Source organism: Coregonus lavaretus, assembly GCF_964263955.1.
Source record: "Coregonus lavaretus genome assembly, chromosome: 20".
NCBI lineage: Eukaryota > Metazoa > Chordata > Actinopteri > Salmoniformes > Salmonidae > Coregonus > Coregonus lavaretus.
In genome coordinates, this window is record NC_140007.1 from 32,595,498 (window position 1) to 32,618,142 (window position 22,645).

At 46.5% G+C, this 22,645-nt stretch overlaps 1 protein-coding gene across 1 annotated transcript in view; it reads right to left on the minus strand.

The window, feature by feature from the left end:
• LOC311147441 (inactive dipeptidyl peptidase 10-like) overlaps positions 1 to 22,645 on the minus strand; it is a gene marked incomplete at its 5' end in the record, with an annotated part of 38,008 nt that overhangs the window by 11,438 nt on the left and 3,925 nt on the right. Inside the window, 7 exons of the mRNA XM_084184139.1 lie at positions 1,595 to 1,715; positions 2,316 to 2,397; positions 3,026 to 3,078; positions 13,428 to 13,499; positions 16,480 to 16,574; positions 16,714 to 16,809; positions 19,410 to 19,524. Of these exons, the coding sequence (XP_084040265.1) occupies positions 1,595 to 1,715; positions 2,316 to 2,397; positions 3,026 to 3,078; positions 13,428 to 13,499; positions 16,480 to 16,574; positions 16,714 to 16,809; positions 19,410 to 19,524 (634 nt within the window). The remainder of the gene's footprint in view (positions 1 to 1,594; positions 1,716 to 2,315; positions 2,398 to 3,025; positions 3,079 to 13,427; positions 13,500 to 16,479; positions 16,575 to 16,713; positions 16,810 to 19,409; positions 19,525 to 22,645) is intronic.

Consider the following 22,645-nt stretch of genomic DNA (forward strand, 5'->3'; position numbering starts at 1 on the left):
CTGACTGTACAGTGAGGGAAAAAGTATTTGATCCCCTGCTGATTTTGTACATTTGCCCACTGACAAAGAAATGATCAGTCTATAATTTTAATGGTGGGTTTATTTGAACAGTGAGAGACAGAATAACAACAACAAAAATCCAGAAAAACGCATGTCAAAAATGTTATAAATTGATTTGCATTTTAATGAGGGAAATAAGTATTTGACCCCCTCTCAATCAGAAAGACTTCTGGCTCCCAGGTGTCTTTTATACAGGTAATGAGCTGAGATTAGGAGCACACTCTTAAAGAGAGTGCTCCTAATCTCAGCTTGTTACCTGTATAAAAGACACCTGTCCACAGAAGCAATCAATCAATCAGATTCCAAACTCTCCACCATGGCCAAGACCAAATAGCTCTCCAAGGATGTCAGGGACAAGATTGTAGACCTACACAAGGCTGGAATGGGCTGCAAGACCATCGCCAAGCAGCTTGGTGAGAAGGTGACAACAGTTGGTGCGATTATTCGCAAATGGAAGAAACACAAAAGAACTGTCAATCTCCCTCGGCCTGGGGCTCCATGCAAGATCTCACCTCGTGGAGTTGCAATGATCATGAGAACGGTGAGGAATCAGCCCAGAACTACACGGGAGGATCTTGTCAATGATCTCAAGGCAGCTGGGACCATAGTCACCAAGAAAACAATTGGTAACACACTACGCCGTGAAGGACTGAAATCCTGCAGCGCCCGCAAGGTCCCCCTGCTCAAGAAAGCACATATACAGGCCCGTCTGAAGTTTGCCAATGAACATCTGAATGATTCAGAGGAGAACTGGGTGAAAGTGTTGTGGTCAGATGAGACCAAAATCGAGCTCTTTGGCATCAACTCAACTCGCAGTGTTTGGAGGAGGAGGAATGCTGCCTATGACCCCAAGAACACCATATGCTTTGGGGGTGTTTTTCTGCTAAGGGGACAGGACAACTTCACCGCATCAAATGGACGATGGACGGGGCCATGTACCGTCAAATCTTGGGTGAGAACCTCCTTCCCTCAGCCAGGGCATTGAAAATGGGTTGTGGATGGGTATTCCAGCATGACAATGACCCAAAACACACGGCCAAGGCAACAAAGGAGTGGCTCAAGAAGAAGCACATTAAGGTCCTGGAATGGCCTAGCCAGTCTCCAGACCTTAATCCCATAGCAAATCTGTGGAGGGAGCTGAAGGTTGGAGTTGCCAAACGTCAGGCTCGAAACCTTAATGACTTGGAGAAGATCTGCAAAGAGGAGTGGGACAAAATCCCTCCTGAGATGTGTGCAAACCTGGTGGCCAACTACAAGAAACGTCTGACCTCTGTGATTGCCAACAAGAGTTTTGCCACCAAGTACTAAGTCATGTTTTGCAGAGGGGTCAAATACTTATTTCCCTCATTAAAATGCAAATCAATTTATAACATTTTTGACATGCGTTTTTCTGGATTTTGTTGTTGTTATTCTGTCTCTCACTGTTCAAATAAACCTACCATTAAAATTATAGACTGATCATTTCTTTGTCAGTGGGCAAACGTACAAAATCAGCAGGGGATCAAATACTTTTTTCCCTCACTGTATCTCTTACCCTCGTAGATCCAGTCACTCAGCCCGTTGACCACCAACCCCTCTCTGCCTGTAGATGTGAGGCGGAGGGGCTTACTGGTCATTTCTGGCTGGTAGTAGATATCTCCTTCAAACACATAGGCCTGGCAGCAACAGAGAGACAGTACTAATCCATTATCAAAGCAAGGCAGATAGAGCGCTCAGTGTTGGCTGGCCCAATCAAATGTCTGATTGGCTCCAAGTGGGAATGCATCAGCCAGCCAAGTTAGAAGCCAATTCATCTCAATTTGCCACTGAAAGAGTTGCATTGCCAGTAGAACACAAACATTGCACTGAAAAACACTTTACATTCAAAACACATAATCCAATATTAATCTGAAACAAACACTATGTAATAAATCATAGAAAGAATCATAAAAAAAAAAAAATCCTCTGTTGCTCAGCTGGTAGAGCACGGCACTTGTAACGCCAGTGTAGTGGGTTCGATCCCCGGGACCACCCATACACAAAAATGTATGCACGCATGACTGTAAGTCGCTTTGGATAAAAGCGTCTGCTAAGTGGCATATTATTATATTATTATTATAACTCAAATATTAACCACAGCTGAATAGAGCTGATTTGTTGTGGTCTCAAATGCATTTCTAGCCCACCAGACACCATACATTGTTAAGGTGGAATGCAGGATGAGTGAGTAAAGGTGTGTGTGTGTGTCTATGAGTGAATGAGAGCAGCTGCCTTACCAGCTGGTTCCCCTGCAGTCCCCAGGCTGCATACTGTATCATTGCCTTCTCCCCAGCTGGAGGGTTAAGCTCCAACAGAACCCTGGGACACACACAGACACAGACACAGTCCATCCATTAGGATACGACTGGCCTCTCTAAAGCCACTTGTGGATAAAATAATGTAGAGAGAAGATCCGTCCATGCCTGTTCGTAAGCACTTGAGAGATGTCATAAAAAAGACACGATGCAAATGCATAAACCAAACAGACTGAGGTCGGTTCATGCAATGGAATAAGACCTCTTTCAATGTGTTGAAACAACACTCTTATCCTCCTAAAAACAGGCAGACATCTTGCGACAACACATTCCCAGGCATTTAATTTTTTGTTGGAGAGCAGGTCATCATTCCTTTAATTGGCATTAGTGCTCCTCATAATGTAGACCCAAGGCCCAGGCTTCCATCCACAGATACAGGAGCGCTGTTCCTCACTGGTGGGCAGGCAGAGAGGAATCTCTGATAGTAAACCTAGAGTTGACGTTGACCAGCCAGAGAGAACAATTACTGTATAAGAGTAATGGATGTCTGACATAACAGATGAAGTTTATTCAGATGAAAGAAATACACATTTGGAGGTGCTTGGTCAGTCGAGGCCAGGGCCCACTTGCGTCGGCAATGCACATGCCCAGTGCAGCCCATGCATTAGCATTCATGGTTCTACTGTACCTACCCATTAGCTACATTGTAGATGGCATAGGATGCTGTGAAGGACTGAGAGAAAATCTGTAAGAGGTAAAGGACATGATGGGCACATTGGTCCCAGAGTTACACAAACACTCAATCTCAAAACCCATAATTCAATTCACAGTTAGACCATAGGACAATCTAAATATGCAAATTAACAACAATCGGAAGTGAGTCAGTGGCCAGTCCATGAAACCAGGTCAGCAATTCCATCAATCACGTTGCATCATCAGAAACATCAGTTCTCGACCTTCACCTCTCCCGAGTCCGTACGGGAGTTGCAGTGATGGGACAAGACTGTAACTACCAATTGGATACCACAAAAATGGGGTAAAAAAATAAATAAAATAACAAATAGCAGTTCTGATTATCTAATCAAACAGCTCAGACAATGATAACCCAGTCTTTCCTAACAGAGAACAGGAGACATTATAAGCATGATGTCATGTGAGGATTAGAGAGAAAAGGGGGACAGAGAAAGACATCCTCACTAAGTAACATCATTACAGCCAATATCCCTCCGATTGAGAAAGATTGAGAGTGGCAACTCAGCTTGACCAGTGATCAGCTAGGCATGTCGAAAAGAGGACCATAATCAATGAGTGTGCCCTGAAAGTGTAAATTAACTGTGTGTGTGTGTGTGTGTGTGTGTATGTGTGTGTGTGTGTGTGTGACATTCTATAGAGGACTCCTGATATCTCCATGAGTGATAAGCATAATTTTTGTCTTAATCTGTCTAGTACTGTCTTTTTTCTAGCTAGGGCCATCTATCTACTTTAGGTGCTGCCTGCCTTCCCAGTAGCCTACTTGGTGTGTGAACTGCTGACTGCTCATAACTTGCAGATAATTTTGTTTTCTGACTATGTTTTCTCTTATAGTCCTAGAGCATCTGGTCGTCACAGTGGTGGCACAGGGCTACTCATTTCTCCTAAGTGGAGATTTTCTATTTTCTCGCTCACTCACCTGTCCATCTCCTCATTTGAATTCCATGCTTTCACTGTCACTTCTCCACTCAAGCTTAACATTGTTGTCATCTATTGCCCACAAGGTGCCCTTAGAGAGCTCCTCAATGAGCTTGAAACCTTGATAAGCTCATTTCCTGATAATGGCTCACCACTCTTCCTACTTGGAGACTTCAACCTCCCTAGCCACTCAGCCCCTACCCAGATGGTCATGCGCCTTCGCAATCTTCACTCTCTCTCTCCCACTACTCTCTTCTCTTCTATCCTGTCATCTCTCCCTTCTGCTTAATCCTTCTCCCTGCTGTCTCCTGATTCTGCCTCTTCAACCCTACTCTCCTCCCTTTCATCCTATGACTTGCACTGTCACCTTTCCTCCCGGCTGGGTCATCCCTTCCCTCCTACGCCATAGCTGAGTGACTCATTGCGAGCTTACAGAACAGGGCTGCGGGCAGCTGAGCGAAAATGGAGGAAAACGAAACTTTCGGAAGACCTACAGTATCATCCTTTCACCCCCACCTCTCTACCTTCTCTTCCTCTGTATCCGCAGCTAAAGCCACTTTCTATCACTCTAAATGTCAAGCTTCTGCCTCTAACACTAGGAAGCTCTTTTCCACCTTCTCATCCCTCTTTAACCCTCCACCCCTTCCCTCTTCCCTTTTTGCGGACAACTTTGTCAACCACTTTGAAAAGAAGGTTGAAGACATCCACTCCTCATTCACTCAGCCTATTGAGTCTACTGGTCTCACTCACACAGAACTACCCTACGCCTTGACCTCTTTCTCCCCTCTCTCTCCAGATTAAATCCTGTGACTAGTGAGGTCCGGCCGGTGGGTCATGTTGCAGAGGATGCATGAATCGACCTTCGCCTCTCCCGAGCCCGTTGGGGAGTTGCAGCGATGAGACAAGATCGTAATTGGATCGCAATTGGATATCACGAAAAAGGGGGTAAAATATTTTTTTTAAAATAAGAAATCAACTCTCGACTCCTCTGACGTCAAAAACTGCAGACTGGTTTCTTTTCTTTTCAAAACAATTCAGCATTCTGTCTCTGACCAACTCTCTCGCTATCTCTCTCAGAACCATCTTCTTGACCCTAACCAGTCAGCCTTCAAGATGTGTCACTCAACCGAGACTGCTCTTCTCTGAGACACGGAGGCTCTCCACACTGCCAAAGCTGACTCTCTCTCCTCTGTTCTCATCCTCCTAGATCTAGCCGCTGCCTTCGACACTGTGAACCATCAGATCCTCCTCTCCAGCCTCTCAGGGCTGGGCATCTCAGGCTCTGCATCCCACCTGGCAGGCCGCTCCAACCAGGTGACGTGGAGAGGATCTGTGTCTGCACCACGTACTCTCACTGGTGTCCCCCAGGGCTTGGTTCTAGGCCCTCTCCTCTTCTCTCTATACACCAATTCACTTGGCTCCGTCATATCCTCACATGGTCTCTTCTATCATTGCTATGTGGATAACACTCAACTACTTTTCTCCTTCCCCCTTCTGACACCCAGGTGGCAACATGCATCTCTGCATGCCTGGCAGATATCTCAGTTTGAATGTCGGCCACCTCAAGCTCAACCTCAACAAGACGGAGCAGCTCTTCCTCCCAGGGAACGCCTGCCCGCTCCAAGACCTCTCCATCACGGTTGACAACTCCACGGTGTCCCCCTCCCAGAGTGCAAAGAACCTTGGCGTGACCCTGGACAGCACCCTGTTGTTCTCTGCAAATATCAAAGCAGTGACTCGCTCCTGCAGATTCATGCTCTCCAACATCCATAGAGTACAACCCTACCTCACACAGGAAGCGGCGCAGGTCCTAATCCAGGCACTTGTCATCTCCCGTCTGGACTACTGCAACTCGCTGTCGGCTTGGCTCCCCGCTTGTGCCATTAAACCCCTGCAACTTATCCAGAATGCTGCAGCCCGCCTGGTGTTCAATCTTGCCAAGTTCTCCCATGTAACCCCTCTGCTCCGCACACTCCACTGGCTTCCAGTCGAAGCTCGCATCCACAACAAGACTATGGTACTTGCCTACGGAGCAGCAAGAGGAACTGCCCCTCCCTACCTTCAGGTTATGCTCAAACCCTACACCCCAACCCGAGCACTCCGTTCTGCCACCTCTGGTCTCTTGGCCCTCCCACCCCTACGGGAGGGCAGCTCCCGCTCAGCCCAGTCCAAGCTCTTATCTGTCCTGGCACCCCAATGGTTGAACCAGCTTCCCCCTGAAGCTAGGGCAGCAGAGTCCCTTCCCATCTTCCCACAGCACCCCACTCAGATGAGGGTCTGAGCTAGAGGAGTTGACTGTTATTTATTTCTTTATTTTTGTATGTGTGTGTGCATGTGTGAGGGCGTGTGTAGCATACATGCATGTGTGTTACAGATTGTGTGAGTGGGTGTGTGTAAGGGCGTGTTGTCACGCTCTGGCTCCGGGACTTTGTATTATTGAGCCAGGGTGTGTTCATTTTTGTTGTGTTTGGGGATTAGTTGGGTTGTTATTGGTTGTTTCATTGTTTGGTCCAGTGACTCCCAATCAGTGGTAACGAGTGTCAGCTGTCGGCTCGTTATCTCTGATTGGGAGCCATATTTAAACTGTCATTGTTCACCTTGGGGTTGTGGGTTTTTGTTCTATGTTCAGTCGTTGTCACTGAGGACTTCATGATCGTGTTTTGTTTTGTATTCTCGTGTATTGCATTAAAGTCAATATGTTCGCTACCAACGCTGCGCTTTGGTCCTACTTCATAGACGATCGTGACAGAAAAACCCACCACAACGAGACCAAGCAGCGTTTCCAGGAGTTGGATGACGAGTGGTGGAGACAGAAGAGCGAAGGTTGGGAGAGGACTATAGAGGCCTGGTCCACGGAGAGGAGAGACCCCCAGAAAAGTTTTAGGGGGGGGCTCACGACGTCGGGGCAGCAGGAGTACGGGTTAGAGGAGTGCAGTAGGTTGGCAGAAAAGGCCGCCAGGTTAAGGGGGCCACTGGTCACGAAGGGGAAGGAAGGTGTGGAGGCACGGCGAAGGGTACTGGGGTGTGTTACCAGTCCGGTCCGGCCCGTTCCTGATCCCTGTGTAGGGCCAGGGGTGTGTGTCCTCAGTGCGGTCCTGTCTGTTCCTGTTCCTCGCATGGAGCCTGTGGTGCGCGCCGCCAGCCCGACTCGGTCTGTTCCTGCTCCCTGCACCAAGTCTGTGGTGCGTTTCGTCGGCCCTGTCCGGCCCGTGCCTGCTCCCCACACCAAGCCAACGGTGTGCGTCGCTAGGCCAGCTCGACCTGTTCCTGCTCCCCGCACCAAGTCTGTGGTGCGTTTCGTCAGCCCTGTCCGGCCCGTCCCTGCTCCCCGCACCAAGCCAATGGTGCGCGTCGCCAGCCCAGCCCGGCCTGTCCCTGCTCTACGCACCAAGCCAAAGGGGTGCGTCGCCAGCCCAGCCCGGCCGGTTCCTGCTCCACGCATCAAAACTACGGTGTGCGTCGCCGGCCCAACCCGGACTGTTCCTGCCACTCGCACCAGGCTAAGGATGCGAGTCGTCAACCTGGGTCAGCTCGTTCCGGCTACTCGCACCAAACCAAGGGGGCGAGTCGTCAACCTGGTTCAGCCTATTCCTGCTACGCGCACCAAGCCAGGGAGGCGAGTCGTCAGCCTGAGGAGGTCCGTTCCGGCTCCACGCACCAAGCCGAGGATGCGTATCGTCAGCCAGGTCCGGTCCGTCCCTGCCTCACGCGCCAAGCTAGGGGTGCGCGTCATCAGTCCGGATCCAGCCAGCTGGGTGGGATCGGACCGGGGCCATTACGGGGGGATGGATGTAGGATGGTGGTCAAGCCCGGAGCCAGAGCCGGAGCCGCCTCCGAGGAGCAACACCCACCCAGCCCTCCCCTATTTGGGTTCTTTGAGGCGCGGTCGCAGTCCGCGCCTTTAGGGGGGGGTACTGTCACGCTCTGGCTCCGGGACTTTGTATTATTGAGCCAGGGTGTGTTCATTTTTGTTGTGTTTGGGGATTAGTTGGGTTGTTATTGGTTGTTTCATTGTTTGGTCCAGTGACTCCCAATCAGTGGTAACGAGTGTCAGCTGTCGGCTCGTTATCTCTGATTGGGAGCCATATTTAAACTGTCATTGTTCACCTTGGGGTTGTGGGTTTTTGTTCTATGTTCAGTCGTTGTCACTGAGGACTTCATGATCGTGTTTTGTTTTGTATTCTCGTGTATTGCATTAAAGTCAATATGTTCGCTACCAACGCTGCGCTTTGGTCCTACTTCATAGACGATCGTGACACGTGTGTAGCATACATGCATTTGTGTTACAGATTGTGTGTGTGTGAGTGTCTGCATGCAGCAACAGGAAATGTGAATTATTATGTGGATTATAATTAATGGACATTTTTGTAGTGGTCGATACATTTTTCACTAGGACAAATCAAATCTGAAATTTCGAAGTGGAAATTACAAACTTTAGAAGCCTTTTAAAACTCAAATACACTACAAGTTTGCATGTCCTGCTGTGCAGTAAAATTCTCAGCAACAAAACAGTGATCAAATTCAGATCCTACATCTGCTCAACCTTGTGTGTGTGTCTAAGAGAGAGGGAATGAATTCTAATGTGGAGTAATAAATCCTTCCGCAGTGTTCCGCCAGATTGCTCTGCTCGTCTCACCCCCATTACTATATCCCCAGCTCCAAATGGAGGAGCCACACTGTAAACAGACCAGACCAGAGTGTGTGTGCTCACGTGGGACATGGCGACATTGGGACAGTAATGAGATTACAACAGTCCTTGTCAGGGGCGGTGTGTTCAATAGGGCGATATGGGCGACGCACTGCCAAACGGGAAAAGGAAGGGATTTTTTTTCTAATCAATTATATCACGGCAACAGTAGTTATCAGTGTTGTAATCTAGACGTCTGATCTGCCACAGTGCCACTAAATGTCCAATCAGGCTAAAGTCGTGCTTCAAATGCCCCCCCCACCTTTTGGGGCGATTTCAGTCAGGTTGAAAATCGCCCAGAAGTCTGTCATAGACTCCCATGTAAAATCTATTTTTTTCAAATATCAGAGCTTTCAATATAATCTCTATGGGTTTCTGAGGGCTTGCACTTACGCGCTTTCGTCATACGTAACATATAACCATGAACGTAACTAAGAAAAGAGCGGGTAGCAGCGTCAATCAATTCACTACTTCTATCAAAATGGCTAGGCTTCAGTGCAACTCGATTGTGTCTTTGAAAGAAGTTCCTTTTTGTCGGCGAACAAATGAAGATAAATTGGCAACGAAACAATTAGGACCTCCCAGACCAAATTTAATAATTCAACAGGTTTCTACTAAAGGGGGGAAGTCCTACACCCGAGGATTTTCCAAAAATTGGTACGAACGAAAAACCTGGCTAGCAGGCTGCGATGTAGCTAATGCAGTCTTCTGCTACCCCCTGCTTACTCTTTCACCCTGAAGGCGGCACGGCAGACAGCACCGCTTGGACAGCGACTGGTGTGTAACGGACATGCACCATCTTTCAGGAAAGATTAAGAAACATGAGCTGTCAAAGACCCACATGGATAGCTGTTTGAGATTGTCTGCTTTGGGGAGAGTGAACATTCCCACTCAACTGGATGAGGGATACAGGCTAGCTGTCCGCCGCCACAACGATGAGGTTAGTGTTGATAATCACAAGTTTACTGGAGAACTGAAACTGACAAGGCTGACAAGATAGGACCCTTTTGTCCATTGTTATTGGATAGGAACAGAACTTATAACCAGCTCCTGACCTAAATAGATCTTAGCACAACATTTTACTCAACATATCATATTCCATATTCACTATAACAAATATATTTACTACGACATTAGCAAGAACCGCCACATCCTCAGCCGGCTAATCCAGTGTGTGAAGTTTTGCGGAGTGTTTGAGTTAGCTTTGCGAGGCAAAGATGAAACTGAGGGCTCCACCAACCCTGGTAAGCCAACACTTTTGAGATCAGTCAATAAATGCTTCTGGTATTGACTTATATGCTGCCCCTGTCTTCATGTTGTTGCTGGACATATCTTTTTTAAAATGTGTGTAGGTCACCTAAATCATCAGAAAAATTGCCCCCCCTGAGAATTTTTTCAGGAGCCGCCACTGGTCCTTGTATGAGGCGAGATATTGGTAGGTATTGTTCCGCTGCAGTACACACAATATAAGGATAATAGAGTTCTTCCCCCAGCCCATTGTTAGCGCAAAACATACATTTCTCTCTGGTAGTGCCTCAATATGCTGTACGTTATACCAGCACCCAATTGTCTGTAACTGCAGAGCAGACCTAACTCTCCATTTGCTTTTCCCTTCTCTCCAAATTGCACAGTCTTACATTTACATTACATTTTAGTCATTTAGCAGACGCTCTTATCCAGAGCAATTTAAAATTAGTGCAACTTACAATTAGTGTCTCACCTAGCTTAAGATAGCTAGGTGAGACAACCACATATCACATTTTCTCTCTTGGCAGTTTCCACCTGTCTAGCTCTGGCTGCATTTCCTCATCTATTCCACTCTATCTCCATCCATCCTCTCCTTCCCCTCTTTTTGTGTCAAACAAAGGGAATAACTCTCATAAGCACTGACGCACACACACATATGCACACACACACACCTAATTAGTCTGACTACAGATGTAGGATCTTAATTTAATCACCCTGTTAGGAATTTTAAAACTTGTAGTGTATTTTAGGTTTAAAATGGCATCTGAAGTTTCCAATTTCCAAATTCACATTTCCTGTTGCTGCAGGATTCTTTTCCTGCTATAGCAAACTGACTCAAATTTAGAACCTACATATGTAGTCACACACGAAAACACGAAAACACTTATCTGACTATTGGGGGTTTTATGGAGCGATTTAACCCCTCTGCTACACAGGAACTATGAATTTGTTCTCTCCCATATGCAGCCTCCACCATCCATAGTCCTAACTATACCCCACTCTCAAAATCCATTTATTTCCACCCACAAGGCACAACAAACCTCCCCCAAAGCCTCACCAGCAACATCTAGCTAATATGAAATCCAGGGGAGAAGCCTTTCAACTTAACACACAGCCCACTAATCCATTTCCCACCACTACAGCCCTCTACTCTAAGCATCCATCCTCCTGATTCTTTTACACCTCTTCTGAGTGACTTCCATTGGACAGGGTGATCTAAGGGTGAATGGTGCGTATCACATTTCTTCTTCCCCTATCTCTACTGCATCTCTCTTTCTATTCTCTCTGTCCCTCTCTCTATCTCACTTTGCCATTCTCAGCGGCATACAGCTCCTCTCCCCAATAAGAAAGCCGGTGCTTGCTGCATACTGCTTCAGTCAGCAGAAAACCCCCAGAGATAGATAAAGAGAAAAAGGTGAGTTAAAGATAGATAGAAAGAGTGAGGGAGTGAGAGAGATGCAAAGCAAAAAGAGAGCAAAAGATAGAGAAAGACTGAAGGTATATCCCCTCACCCCCACCACACACACAGACATCACACTGTTCACAAACATAACATTGCACATGTAGCCAGGTGACATACAATGTGCATAGAAGTGTGCATACATCTACTCACTCACACTATGTGCATACAGATGGGGATAGAATATCCTGCTGATACAACAGTACAAATGTGAACAGAGAATTGGAAACAAACCAACACACACATAATGTAGAGCTGAAACCTAGTGATTCAGATATCTGATGCATGTACTGTAGATCACTAGTTACTAGATAATTCAATCAGACTGAATGAGCTCTGCTATCTATATACTGTATCTAAAAGGCAATATTAACATGTGAAAAATGACACGTGTTTTTGCTTCCCCATTTTACAACAGTACTAATCTGATCATCAACTACTAAATGAGAAAAATGAGGAGAACAGATCCTAGAGAGGAGGGAGAGAGAGCGAGAGGGAGTGAGAGGGAGAGAGAGGGAGAGAGAGGGAGAGGGAGAGAGAGGAGACAGAGAGAGAAAGAGAGAGAGGGAGGGAGATAGAGGGAGAGAGAAAGAGAGAAAGCGAGGGAGAGAGAGAGATGGAGAGAGGATGAAGGAGAGAGAGGGAGAGAGAGAGATGGAGAGAGGATGAGGGAGAGAGAGTGATAGAGAGAGGGGGAGAGAGAGGGGGAGAGGGAGAGAGAGGGGGGGAGGGAGAGAGAGAGAGAGAGGGAGAGAGCAGATCCTATACACTCAGAACAGCAATATATCTGTGCTGGGCTTTTTAATAAGGTGAAAATTGAAGCTTGAGGGCTTATTCTTTTCCTAATTCTTTTTTTCCTCCTCTTCCATTACCCGTATATTACACCTTTTGCTCACTTCTTTGGGGAAACAGAAAACTATTTATTAAGCGAGCGGTTATTTACAGAAGGAGCGGGTCGACGGGGGAGACAGGGAAAGCTATTACAAGGCAAAGAGAGAAACTGGAAAATACATGTGTTCTTAGAGTTGTTTGTTATGCTGGGTTTTGCCTTGAACCACCTGCAAGTGTGCATTAGACATTAAACTCTCATATAAGCTTCTCATTTACATTCCCCGCTGGCCGATTTCAGGCCGATTTCATTACAGCGTGCAGCTCCAACTTTACCACCCCATCTCCCTTATCACATCTCTCCCTCCCCCTGCCCCAGCTCTGCTATCTACATCAAACTGTCTCTCTTAGCCATCCATACCCTCCATCTTTCTACACCCCTTCCCCCATAATCACCCAGTCTGAATATTGCCAGTGATTTCACTAGTGGCTGTGTCTGAATAACATGTAGAGCAACAGACTGCTGCAGTACTGTAGCAGCATCACTAGTTCCCCCCTCTCTTTCGCTCTCTCTCTCTCTCTCTTTCTCTTTCTCTCTCTCTCTCTCTCTCTCTCTCTCTCTCTCTCTCTCTCTCTCTCTCTCTCTCTCTCTCTCTCTCTCTCTCTCTCTCTCTCTCTCTCTCTCTCTCTCTCTCTCTCTCTCTCTCTCTCTCTCTCTCTCTCTCTCTCTCTCTCTCTCTCTCTCTCTCTCTCTCTCTCTCTCTCTCTCTCTCTCTCTCTCTCTCTCTCTCTCTCACCCTTCCTCTCTCTCTCACTCTCTCTCTCTCTCCTCTCTATCTCTTACTCTCTCTCGCTCTCTCTAACCGTTTCATAAGGGGATTTCTTGTAAAGTCTGGATTAGAATGCATGGCATCATTGTACTACAGCCACAATGCAGTGGGGAAATAGACCTGTCATTAGTCGCAAAACTGAAAAAGATTTGACTCAATTGATTTCTCTGATGGTCTGGAATCAGTTTGTGGCATTGCTGTGTAAAACAAATGTGTTCAATGAAAGCGAGTTGGAAACCCGTGTTGCGTTCAAATCATATTTGGTGTCTTTGGATAATTGCTTTGACAGTGAGTATGATTATTGATGAAGATTGACACCGTAGAAGAGATGGTTCTTCTGAGCATTTTATTTGGTCATAACCAGAGTCACTCACCGGTCGAATGTTGTATGCCAACAGGACAAACCTCTTGTCTGCAGACACATGGAACTTTGTGGAAGTCAAATCCTGTAGAACACATGGCAAGATAAACATATCATCAACATGTTTAGATCTATTATGAGACTTCATTTTCAAGAACAACATCCCCGGAGCTAAGTAGTGATGGATAATGTCAGGGATAGGATTGCAGTTGGAAAGCCATGGCCCTAGGTACAGTAGGCCTGCCTATATCATGAGCAGAATGCTAATTACTGTTGTAGGCTTACAGCTACAGTGTGGGATTACAGTTTTTCTCAATTGCTAAAACACTAAACCCTATTGTCTGAACCAAATGCTCAGTTGCCTGAACCCACTGATTGAATCAATCACTCTTTTGGCAAAACCATAAGCACTTTTCACCTGTTTAGACATAACTTGCCAACACATTTTCATTGTGATGCACCCGTGCTGCATAATGGTGAGCACAGGTGACAAAAGTCAAACACAATTAGAGCACAGGTGTCACCACTTGAACACAACAACTCAAAATTGATCACACTTGTGGCTAATGATGTGAGGGAACATATACAGTAAGCCAGTTCAGAGAGCACTGGTTTGTGAGGCTCTACAATGGATAGAAATCTGAGAGGAAGAGTTCGTGTGAGAGGAGGTCGAGGTGGTCGAGGTGGTCAGCGAAGACAAAGAACAATAATATCTGATGAAATCAGAGCTACTGTGATTGACCATGTTCTTGTCCATGGTATGAGCATGAGGGAGGCTGGACAAAGGGTACAACCAAACATCAGTAGATTCACTGTGTCCACCATAATCCGAAGATTTAGAGAAGAGAACAGGTAATTACCTTTTTTTGACATTATAGTACAGTATGTAAATGTTGACAGCAATTACTGTATGACATACTATATACTGTACCACAGTATACTGTAAGTAAATATATGTTTCAGTACATCAATGTACTGTAGTATTGCAATGGAGGGTTGGTCTAACTGTTTGTAGGCCTAGTATTCCATGTATATTTTTTGTAACTCCATGTTCTCTTTTTGTAGAATTGAAAGACTGCCACATGGGGGTGGGAGGACAGGTATGTTCTCCCCACACCAAGAGACCCTAATTGTTGATATGGTCCGTGAGAACAATGCCATTAAACTGAGGGAAATTCAGCAGAAGATCATTGAGGACCATTTAAATTTTGAGGGTATCAACAGTGTCAGCCTCTCTACTGTTGATCGTGTCCTCAAGCGCAACAGACTGCGCATGAAACAGCTATACAGAGTGCCCTTTGATCGCAACTCAGACAGAGTCAAAGAGCAAAGATTCCAGTATGTACAGGTTGGCATATATCCAGACACATTCAATGTTGATTACTCTAAGTAGTGATTTACTGTAGTGGCCTAAATCACTTTTTCCGTATCACTTACAAAACTATATCTATTTCTACAGAGGGTTTTTCAACTGGATGCAATGGAAAGACCCCATCAATACATCTACATGGATGAAGCTGGGTTTAATCTCACCAAAAGGAGAAGGAGAGGCCGTAATGTGATTGGCCATCGGGCCATTGTTGGTGTTCCTGGGCAGCGTGGTGGCAATGTCACATTATGTGCTGCCATCAGCAATCATGGGGTTGTCCACCATCATGCCAACCTGGGGCCCTACAACACTCACCAGCTCCTCATTTTCCTCAATCACATGCGAGATGCTTTGTTAGGGCAGCAGGATGAGCATCCCATCTATGTTGTTGTTTGGGACAATGTGAGTTTTCACAGAGCCCTCCAGGTTAGAGAGTGGTACAATATGAACCAAGGTTTTATCAATCTTTGCCTTCCACCGTACTCCCCTTTCCTAAACCCCATTGAGGAATTCTTCTCCTCATGGCGGTGGAAGGTATATGAACGCCAACCTTACACCAGGGTAAATCTCCTGCAAGCCATGGGACTTGCCTGTGGTGACATAGGTGTGGAGGCATGCCAAGCCTGGATACGGCATGCCAGGGGTTTTTCCCCCGTTGCCTGGCCAGACAAAATGTGGCCTGTGATGTGGATGAAGTCCTGTGACCTGACCCAGTACGGAGACATGATGCTGTGGCTGAGTAATGCACTTATTTGTATATTTTTGTACTTTATTTTTACATGGGCTTACTGTACACAAGTGGCAAACGCATAAGATTTCTGTTTGTTTTTAAAAGTGCTACATGTAAATGCACAAGATTTCTGTTTTGTCTTTTTGTACAAGTGCTAAATGCACAGTTTTTTTTTGTTTTGCAACATGCATTTAGCCTACAGTGAACAATAAACATGTATTTCTCCAGCTTCATGTCCTGAGCATTGTGTTTTCTATTTTTCTACGTAGTGTTTAGTGACTGTTCAGTAGTGTTTTTTATTTTGATTGACTCGGGGCACGATTTGACAACATAGTTCAGTTTTGAGCACAGATTGAACTGTTTTGAGGTGAAAGTTTGGTTTTGCAAGAAGAGTCTGAGGTTTTGTGAATGTAGCTTGAAAATTGGGTTTTGTGTTCACAGTTAAGAGAAAAGGAGAGCAGCTTTCAAGAAATGTGTCTTAGCAATCGAGAAAAACTGTAACATAGCAACAGAGATGATACACCAAGTGACAATCTGCTGAGAGCCGGAGAGGAGACGAAATCTTCCCATCTTGACAACAGAACCCTGCTTAGCTCCTAGGCAATGACCCACATAAGTCTGTCGGTGTCGCACAGAGCCAGGCGGTGCTGTTCAGAGTGAGGCCCTTGCTAGAAAAATCTATTTGAAGCCGTATGTTGAAGGCTTCGTTTGAACAGTGAGGGAACCAAATAGACCCAAAAGAGCTTAAACTGTCACCGCCTCTGCATAACTATATTACTGTATAGTTACTACTGCTCTCTACTGTTATAACAGTCGTTCTATAGTCCTTTCTCCATCTGGGAGGACCTCTCAGTCTCTGTTCAGTCTCTATTGAATGGTCCATTTGTCCGGCTGCCTCCGTATATAAGCCGATCAATAGTGGAATACGTTTCCTCTCCTGCGGGGCCGTTACGGGCCGTTACTCACTGAAGAGCTGTTGTCCAGCAGGGTAGCTGTGATGTTGGAGTGGAGGCTGTAGGACACGACATTACCCTCTCTGGTCTTGAGAACAACCTCATTCTCTGGAAGGGACAACACAGGCCGAAGGGAAATGGTTACCTTTCGGTTGGTTCACTCAATACAACATGAATGGGAGCTTGCTTTGGTTTTCCTATACATGTTCAATCTTGTTCCCCCGCTTCAGGATATCAAGGCTCTTACCATTCAACCAGGTCACACAGGGGTCGCGAACTGTATACTTCTCACTTTCCAGATCCTCCATGGTGAGACGGGATTGCAGTAACAGGTGAGACTCATCTTCCAGAGAAAGAGAAAGAGAGAAAGAGAGAAAGAGCGGAATGGGAAAGTGGGAGAAAACAAATTGGCGACAACATTCCCCTTGTGTTGTCCATTCTGGGTGGAAATGGTTAAGAAGCTTCCTCTATTCACACAGAGCCAAGGCACAGCTGTTGCTGGGGCTCAGCCTGTTCTTAGCATAGCACTGGAGTCTCATCTTTTGTCTGAGTCTCTTTTTAATGCAGGGGAATTTTGTATTTGTCAGTGTTGGTTTGTTTTGTCATATTGTGAATGTCATTGTTGATATGTTTGTCTGATGGAGAGTCTTGTGTGTCTGTTCCCAATCCTCCTCCCACTGCATCCTCTCTCCTTCTCGTCGTCCTTCTCTCCCTCTCTCTGTCCCTCTATTCTTCCAGCCTCCTCTCTCTCCCCCTTCACTCCACACCTTTATTCTCTTTCTCTCACTCTCCTGCACTCATTTTCTCTCTTTATTTTTTACCTCTTTCTTTCCTCCCCATTAATTCTCATCCCTCCCCATTCCTTCTCTTCCCTCTCCATTCCTTCTCTCCCCTCTCCATTCCTTCTCTTCCCTCTCCATTCCTTCTCTTCCCTCCCCATTCCTTCTCTTCCCTCCCCATTCCTTCTCTTCCCTCCCCATTCCTTCTCTTCCCTCTCCATTCCTTCTCTTCCCTCTCCATTCCTTCTCTTCCCTCTCCATTCCTTCTCTTCCCTCTCCATTCCTTTTTTCCCCTCCCCATTCCTTCTCTTCCCTCTCCATTCCTTGTCTTCCCTCCACATTCCTTCTCTTCCCTCCCCATTCCTTCTCTTCCTTTTCCATTCCTTCTCTTCCCTCTCCATTCCTTCTCTTCCCTCTCCATTCCTTGTCTTCCCTCCCCATTCCTTCTCTTCCCTCTCCATTCCTTGTCTTCCCTCCCCATTCCTTCTCTTCCCTCGCCATTCCTTCTCTTCCCTCCCCATTCCTTCTCTTCTCTTCCCTCCCCATTCCTTCTCTTCCCTCTCCATTCCTTGTCTTCCCACCCCATTCCTTCTCTTCCCTCTCCATTCCTTCTCTTCCCTCCCCATTCCTTCTCTTCCCTCCCCATTCCTTCTCTTCCCTCTCCATTCCTTGTTTTTCCTCCCCATTCCTTATATTCCCTCTCTATTCCTTGTCTTCCCTCTCCATTCCTTCTCTTCCCTCCCCATTCTTTCTCTTCCCTCTCCATTCCTTCTCTTCCCTCCCCATTCCTTCTCTTCCCTCCCCATTCCTTCTCTTCCCTCTCCATTCCTTCTCTTCCCTCTCCATTCCTTCTCTTCCCTCCTCATTCCTTCTCTTCCCTCTCCATTCCTTCTCTTCCCTCCTCATTCCTTCTCTTCCTTCTCCATTCCTTCGCTTCCCTCTCCATTCCCTGTCTACCCTCCCCATTCCTTCTCTGCCCTCTCCAGTCCTTCTCTTCCCTCTCCATTCCTTGTCTTCCCTCCCCATTCCTTCTCTTCCCTCTCCATTCCTCGTCTTCCCTCTCCATTCCTTCTCTTCCCTCCCCATTCCTTCCCTTCCCTCTCCATTCCTTCTCTTCCCTCCCCATTCCTTCTCTTCCCTCCCCATTCCTTCTCTTCCCTCTCCATTCCTTGTTTTCCCTCCCCATTCCTTCTCTTCCCTCTCCATTCCTTGTCTTCCCTCTCCATTCCTTCTCTTCCCTCCCCATTCTTTCTCTCCCCTCTCCATTCATTCTCTTCCCTCCCCATTCCTTCTCTTCCCTCTTCATTCCTTCTCTTCCCTCCCCATTCCTTCTCTTCCCTCCCCATTCCTTCTCTTCCCTCCCCATTCCTTCTCTTCCCTCTCCATTCCTTCTCTTCCCTCTCCATTCCTTCTCTTCCCTCTCCATTCCTTCTCTTCCCTCTCCATTCCTTCTCTTCCCTCTCCATTCCTTCTCTTCCCTCTCCATTCCTTCTCTTCCCTCCCCATTCCTTCCCTTCCCTCTCCATTCCTTCTCTTCCCTCCCCATTCCTTCTCTTCCCTCCCCATTCCTTCTCTTCCCTCTCCATTCCTTGTTTTCCCTCCCCATTTCTTCTCTTCCCTCTCCATTCCTTCTCTTCCCTCTCCATTCCTTCTCTTCCCTCTCCATTCCTTCTCTTCCCTCTCCATTCCTTCTCTTCCCTCTCCATTCCTTCTCTTCCCTCTCCAATCATTGTCTTCCCTCTCCATTCCTTCTCTTCCCTCCCCATTCCTTCTCTTCCCTCTCCATTCCTTGTTTTCCCTCCCCATTCCTTCTCTTCCCTCTCCATTCCTTGTCTTCCCTCTCCATTCCTTCTCTTCCCTCCCCATTCTTTCTCTTCCCTCTCCATTCATTCTCTTCCCTCCCCATTCCTTCTCTTCCCTCTTCATTCCTTCTCTTCCCTCCCCATTCCTTCTCTTCCCTCCCCATTCCTTCTCTTCCCTCTCCATTCCTTCTCTTCCCTCCCCATTCCTTCTCTTCCCTCTCCATTCCTTCTCTTCCCTCCCCATTCCTTCTCTTCCCTCTCCATTCCTTGTCTTCCCTCCCCATTCCTTCTCTTCCCTCCCCATTCATTCTCTTCCCTCTCCATTCCTTGTCTTCCCTCTCCCATCCTGTGTTTCATCTTACCAGGTGTGAGCATGATGACTGAAAGGATGACCAGTGATAGAACACCAACGATCACCATCATGGCGATTGCAATGCCCTTCCAGTTCCGAGGTGGACCGGCTGAAGCATGCATGTCCTGCCAAGAGAAGCACACACACACACACACACACACACACACACACACACACACACACACACACACACACACACAGTGATGGGTGTAATGTCCACACACAGCTGAGGGGGAGACCATTAGTGCTGCTTCATTTCCACAGCCTCACAGTGGGGGTTTCTCACTCAGATGGGCAGATCTCCAGTGCAGGTTACAGGGAGCCTCTGGGGGAATATGAGCTGCTCACAGCCTCTCACTATGACAGAAATCTGTGTAATTTAGAGTGATTCTCCTTAAAAGCAGAGCTAAAAAGGTTTGCCAGTGAAAAAATTTAATTAATTGTAGACTATAATTTCTGTCATGGTGTAATTTCTCGAATCTGTCGCCTCATTTCACCTGTAACAGCTTTAACGGGGCATATCGTAGGGGTTGGGAGTGGGAAGGGTGCAAGTTCCATGAAAGGTGAGGTAGAACAACATGATGAGGTGTGATGGGAATTCATTGAACAGGAATTTCAAGAAGGTGAAACATAAATAAGATGGGACATTACAGTACAACAGCTGCTGTATGAACATTATGTCTATATATTCTCCTCCAATGCTCCTCAGAGCTCTGCTGGAATAAGGGAGCCACAGTATCAGTCACAATTAAATACAACTGCAGATGATTCCAGAGCCTCATATATAGTGTGTGGCTGTCTGAGACAAGACGCCGAGGCATTATGCTCATTGGAGTGTGAGAGCTCAATCACAATGCAGCCATAAAGCTCAGCCCTCAGCTCCCATTTCTTGACTGGTTGGCAGTATGGGACTCCAGCCAAGGTCTCATCTTTGGTTTCATAACACGTTCAAATTAAAACCACTACCTGTTTCATAACACGTTCAAATTAAAACAACTACCTGCCGGGCCAACAGGGACAACAACCACAAAGTGATGTTTCTACCCTCAGTGCTCTACAGAGAGATACCAAACCAATTGATGTGAAAGCAAGGTCTTACCACTAAAGTTACTGCTCTTGTCTAGCTTCTTTCTTTTATTGTCCTACTATATTCTATTGTTGATGATCTCTCTGTCTCACAGCCCAATCACACAGGTCCAGAGCTACAGACCAATTGTTGTGCAAGGTCCTTCCCTAATGTGCTCCTTTCTTTGATTGTAGCTATTATATTATATCTCTGTGGTTCTCTCTGCTCTCTCAGCACAGTGCACAGTCATGTGCTGTACAACAGTGGACCCGATCAACATCATTCCCTCTGACTGGGTGTTATGTAAGGTATGGAAGAAAAGAGACCCTAGCAGGCAGACACACACACACACACAGAGGAGAGGAGACCCTAACAGAGAGGCACGGATAGTGTAGGGTTAGATTGACATGTGAATATCACCAGTGCACGCTTTCTGGTGACCTAGAAAAGGGAATCATGAAAAGAAAACAATAATAATGTATAATACACTCCTCTGTGAGCCATCCATCCTAGAGAGAGTCGAGAAGAGCCTATGATAAAGCTTTGATGAAGCTGTCAGTCAAACCAACCCACAGGCAGTCTATACTCTAGTCTATAGACTAAATGGACCTTTGTATGTGCAACCAACCATGTATCTCTTGGGGAGAAACCTCTGCAAACATTTGCAGTGCCAAACTGTTTGCAGACGGTTTCTCCCCAAGAGATACATGAGTTCGGCTCATGCCAATACAACAGGTCCCCCCACCATTAGTCCTATAGACAAGCACGTATCAGACTGCTGCTGGGTTGGTTTGCACTGACAAGCTTCAGTGAAAGCTATCATAGAAGAGAGCAGCCCATAAAATGGGCTTTTAGATGGGCCACTGGAGAGTGTCTCTCCCCACAAAATATGACACATCCTTGCGTAATCCCTGGACCTATACCCTGACCCCTTCTTCACTGAGAAACTCAACTAACGGTTACAGATAAAACACATACTGAAACACATACTGTACGTAAACTGTAATCAAAACACCTTCATTGTATGGTTGGCTACAGACACTAAAAGGGAAATCACACAAAATAGACCTGCTCAATTTGCTCCCAGTGCACCAGAGGTACAGTGAGGGAAAAAAGTATTTGATCCCCTGCTGATTTTGAATGTTTGCCCACTGACAAAGACATGATCAGTATATAATTTTAATGGTATGTTTATTTGAACAGTGAGAGACAGAATAACAACAACAAAATCCAGGAAAACGCATGTCAAAAATGTTATAAATTGATTTGCATTTTAGTGAGGGAAATAAGTATTTGACCCCTCTGCAAAACATGACTTAGTACTTGGTGGCAAAACCCTTGTTGGCAATCACAGAGGTCAGACGTTTCTTGTAGTTGGCCACCAGGTTTGCACACATCTCAGGAGGGATTATGTCCCACTCCTCTTTGCAGATCTTCTCCAAGTCCTTAAGGTTTCGAGGCTGACGTTTGGCAACTCGAACCTTCAGCTCCCTCCACAGACTTTCTATGGGATTAAGGTCTGGAGACTGGCTAGGCCACTCCAGGACCTTAATGTGCTTCTTCTTGAGCCACTCCTTTGTTGCCTTGGCCGTGTGTTTTGGGTCATTGTCATGCTGGAATACCCATCCACGGCCCATTTTCAATGCCCTGGCTGAGGGAAGGAGGTTCTCACCCAAGATTTGATGGTACATGGCCCTGTCCATCATCCCTTTGATGCGGTGAAGTTGTCCTGTCCCCTTAGCAGAAAAACACCCCCAAAGCATAATGTTTCCACCTCCATGTTTGACGGTGGGGATGGTGTTCTTGGGGTCATAGGCAGCATTCCTCCTCCTCCAAACACGGCAAGTTGAGTTGATGCCAAAGAGCTCGATTTTGGTCTCATCTGACCACAACACTTTCACCCAGTTCTCCTCTGAATCATTCAGATGTTCATTGGCAAACTTCAGACGGGCCTGTATATGTGCTTTCTTGAGCAGGGGGACCTTGCGGGCGCTGCAGGATTTCAGCCCTTCAAGGCGTAGTGTGTTACCAATTGTTTTCTTGGTGACTATGGTCCCAGCTGCCTTGAGATCATTGACAAGATCCTCCCGTGTAGTTCTGGGCTGATTCCTCACCGTTCTCATGATCATTGCAACTCCACGAGGTGAGATCTTGCATGGAGCCCCAGGCCGAGGGAGATT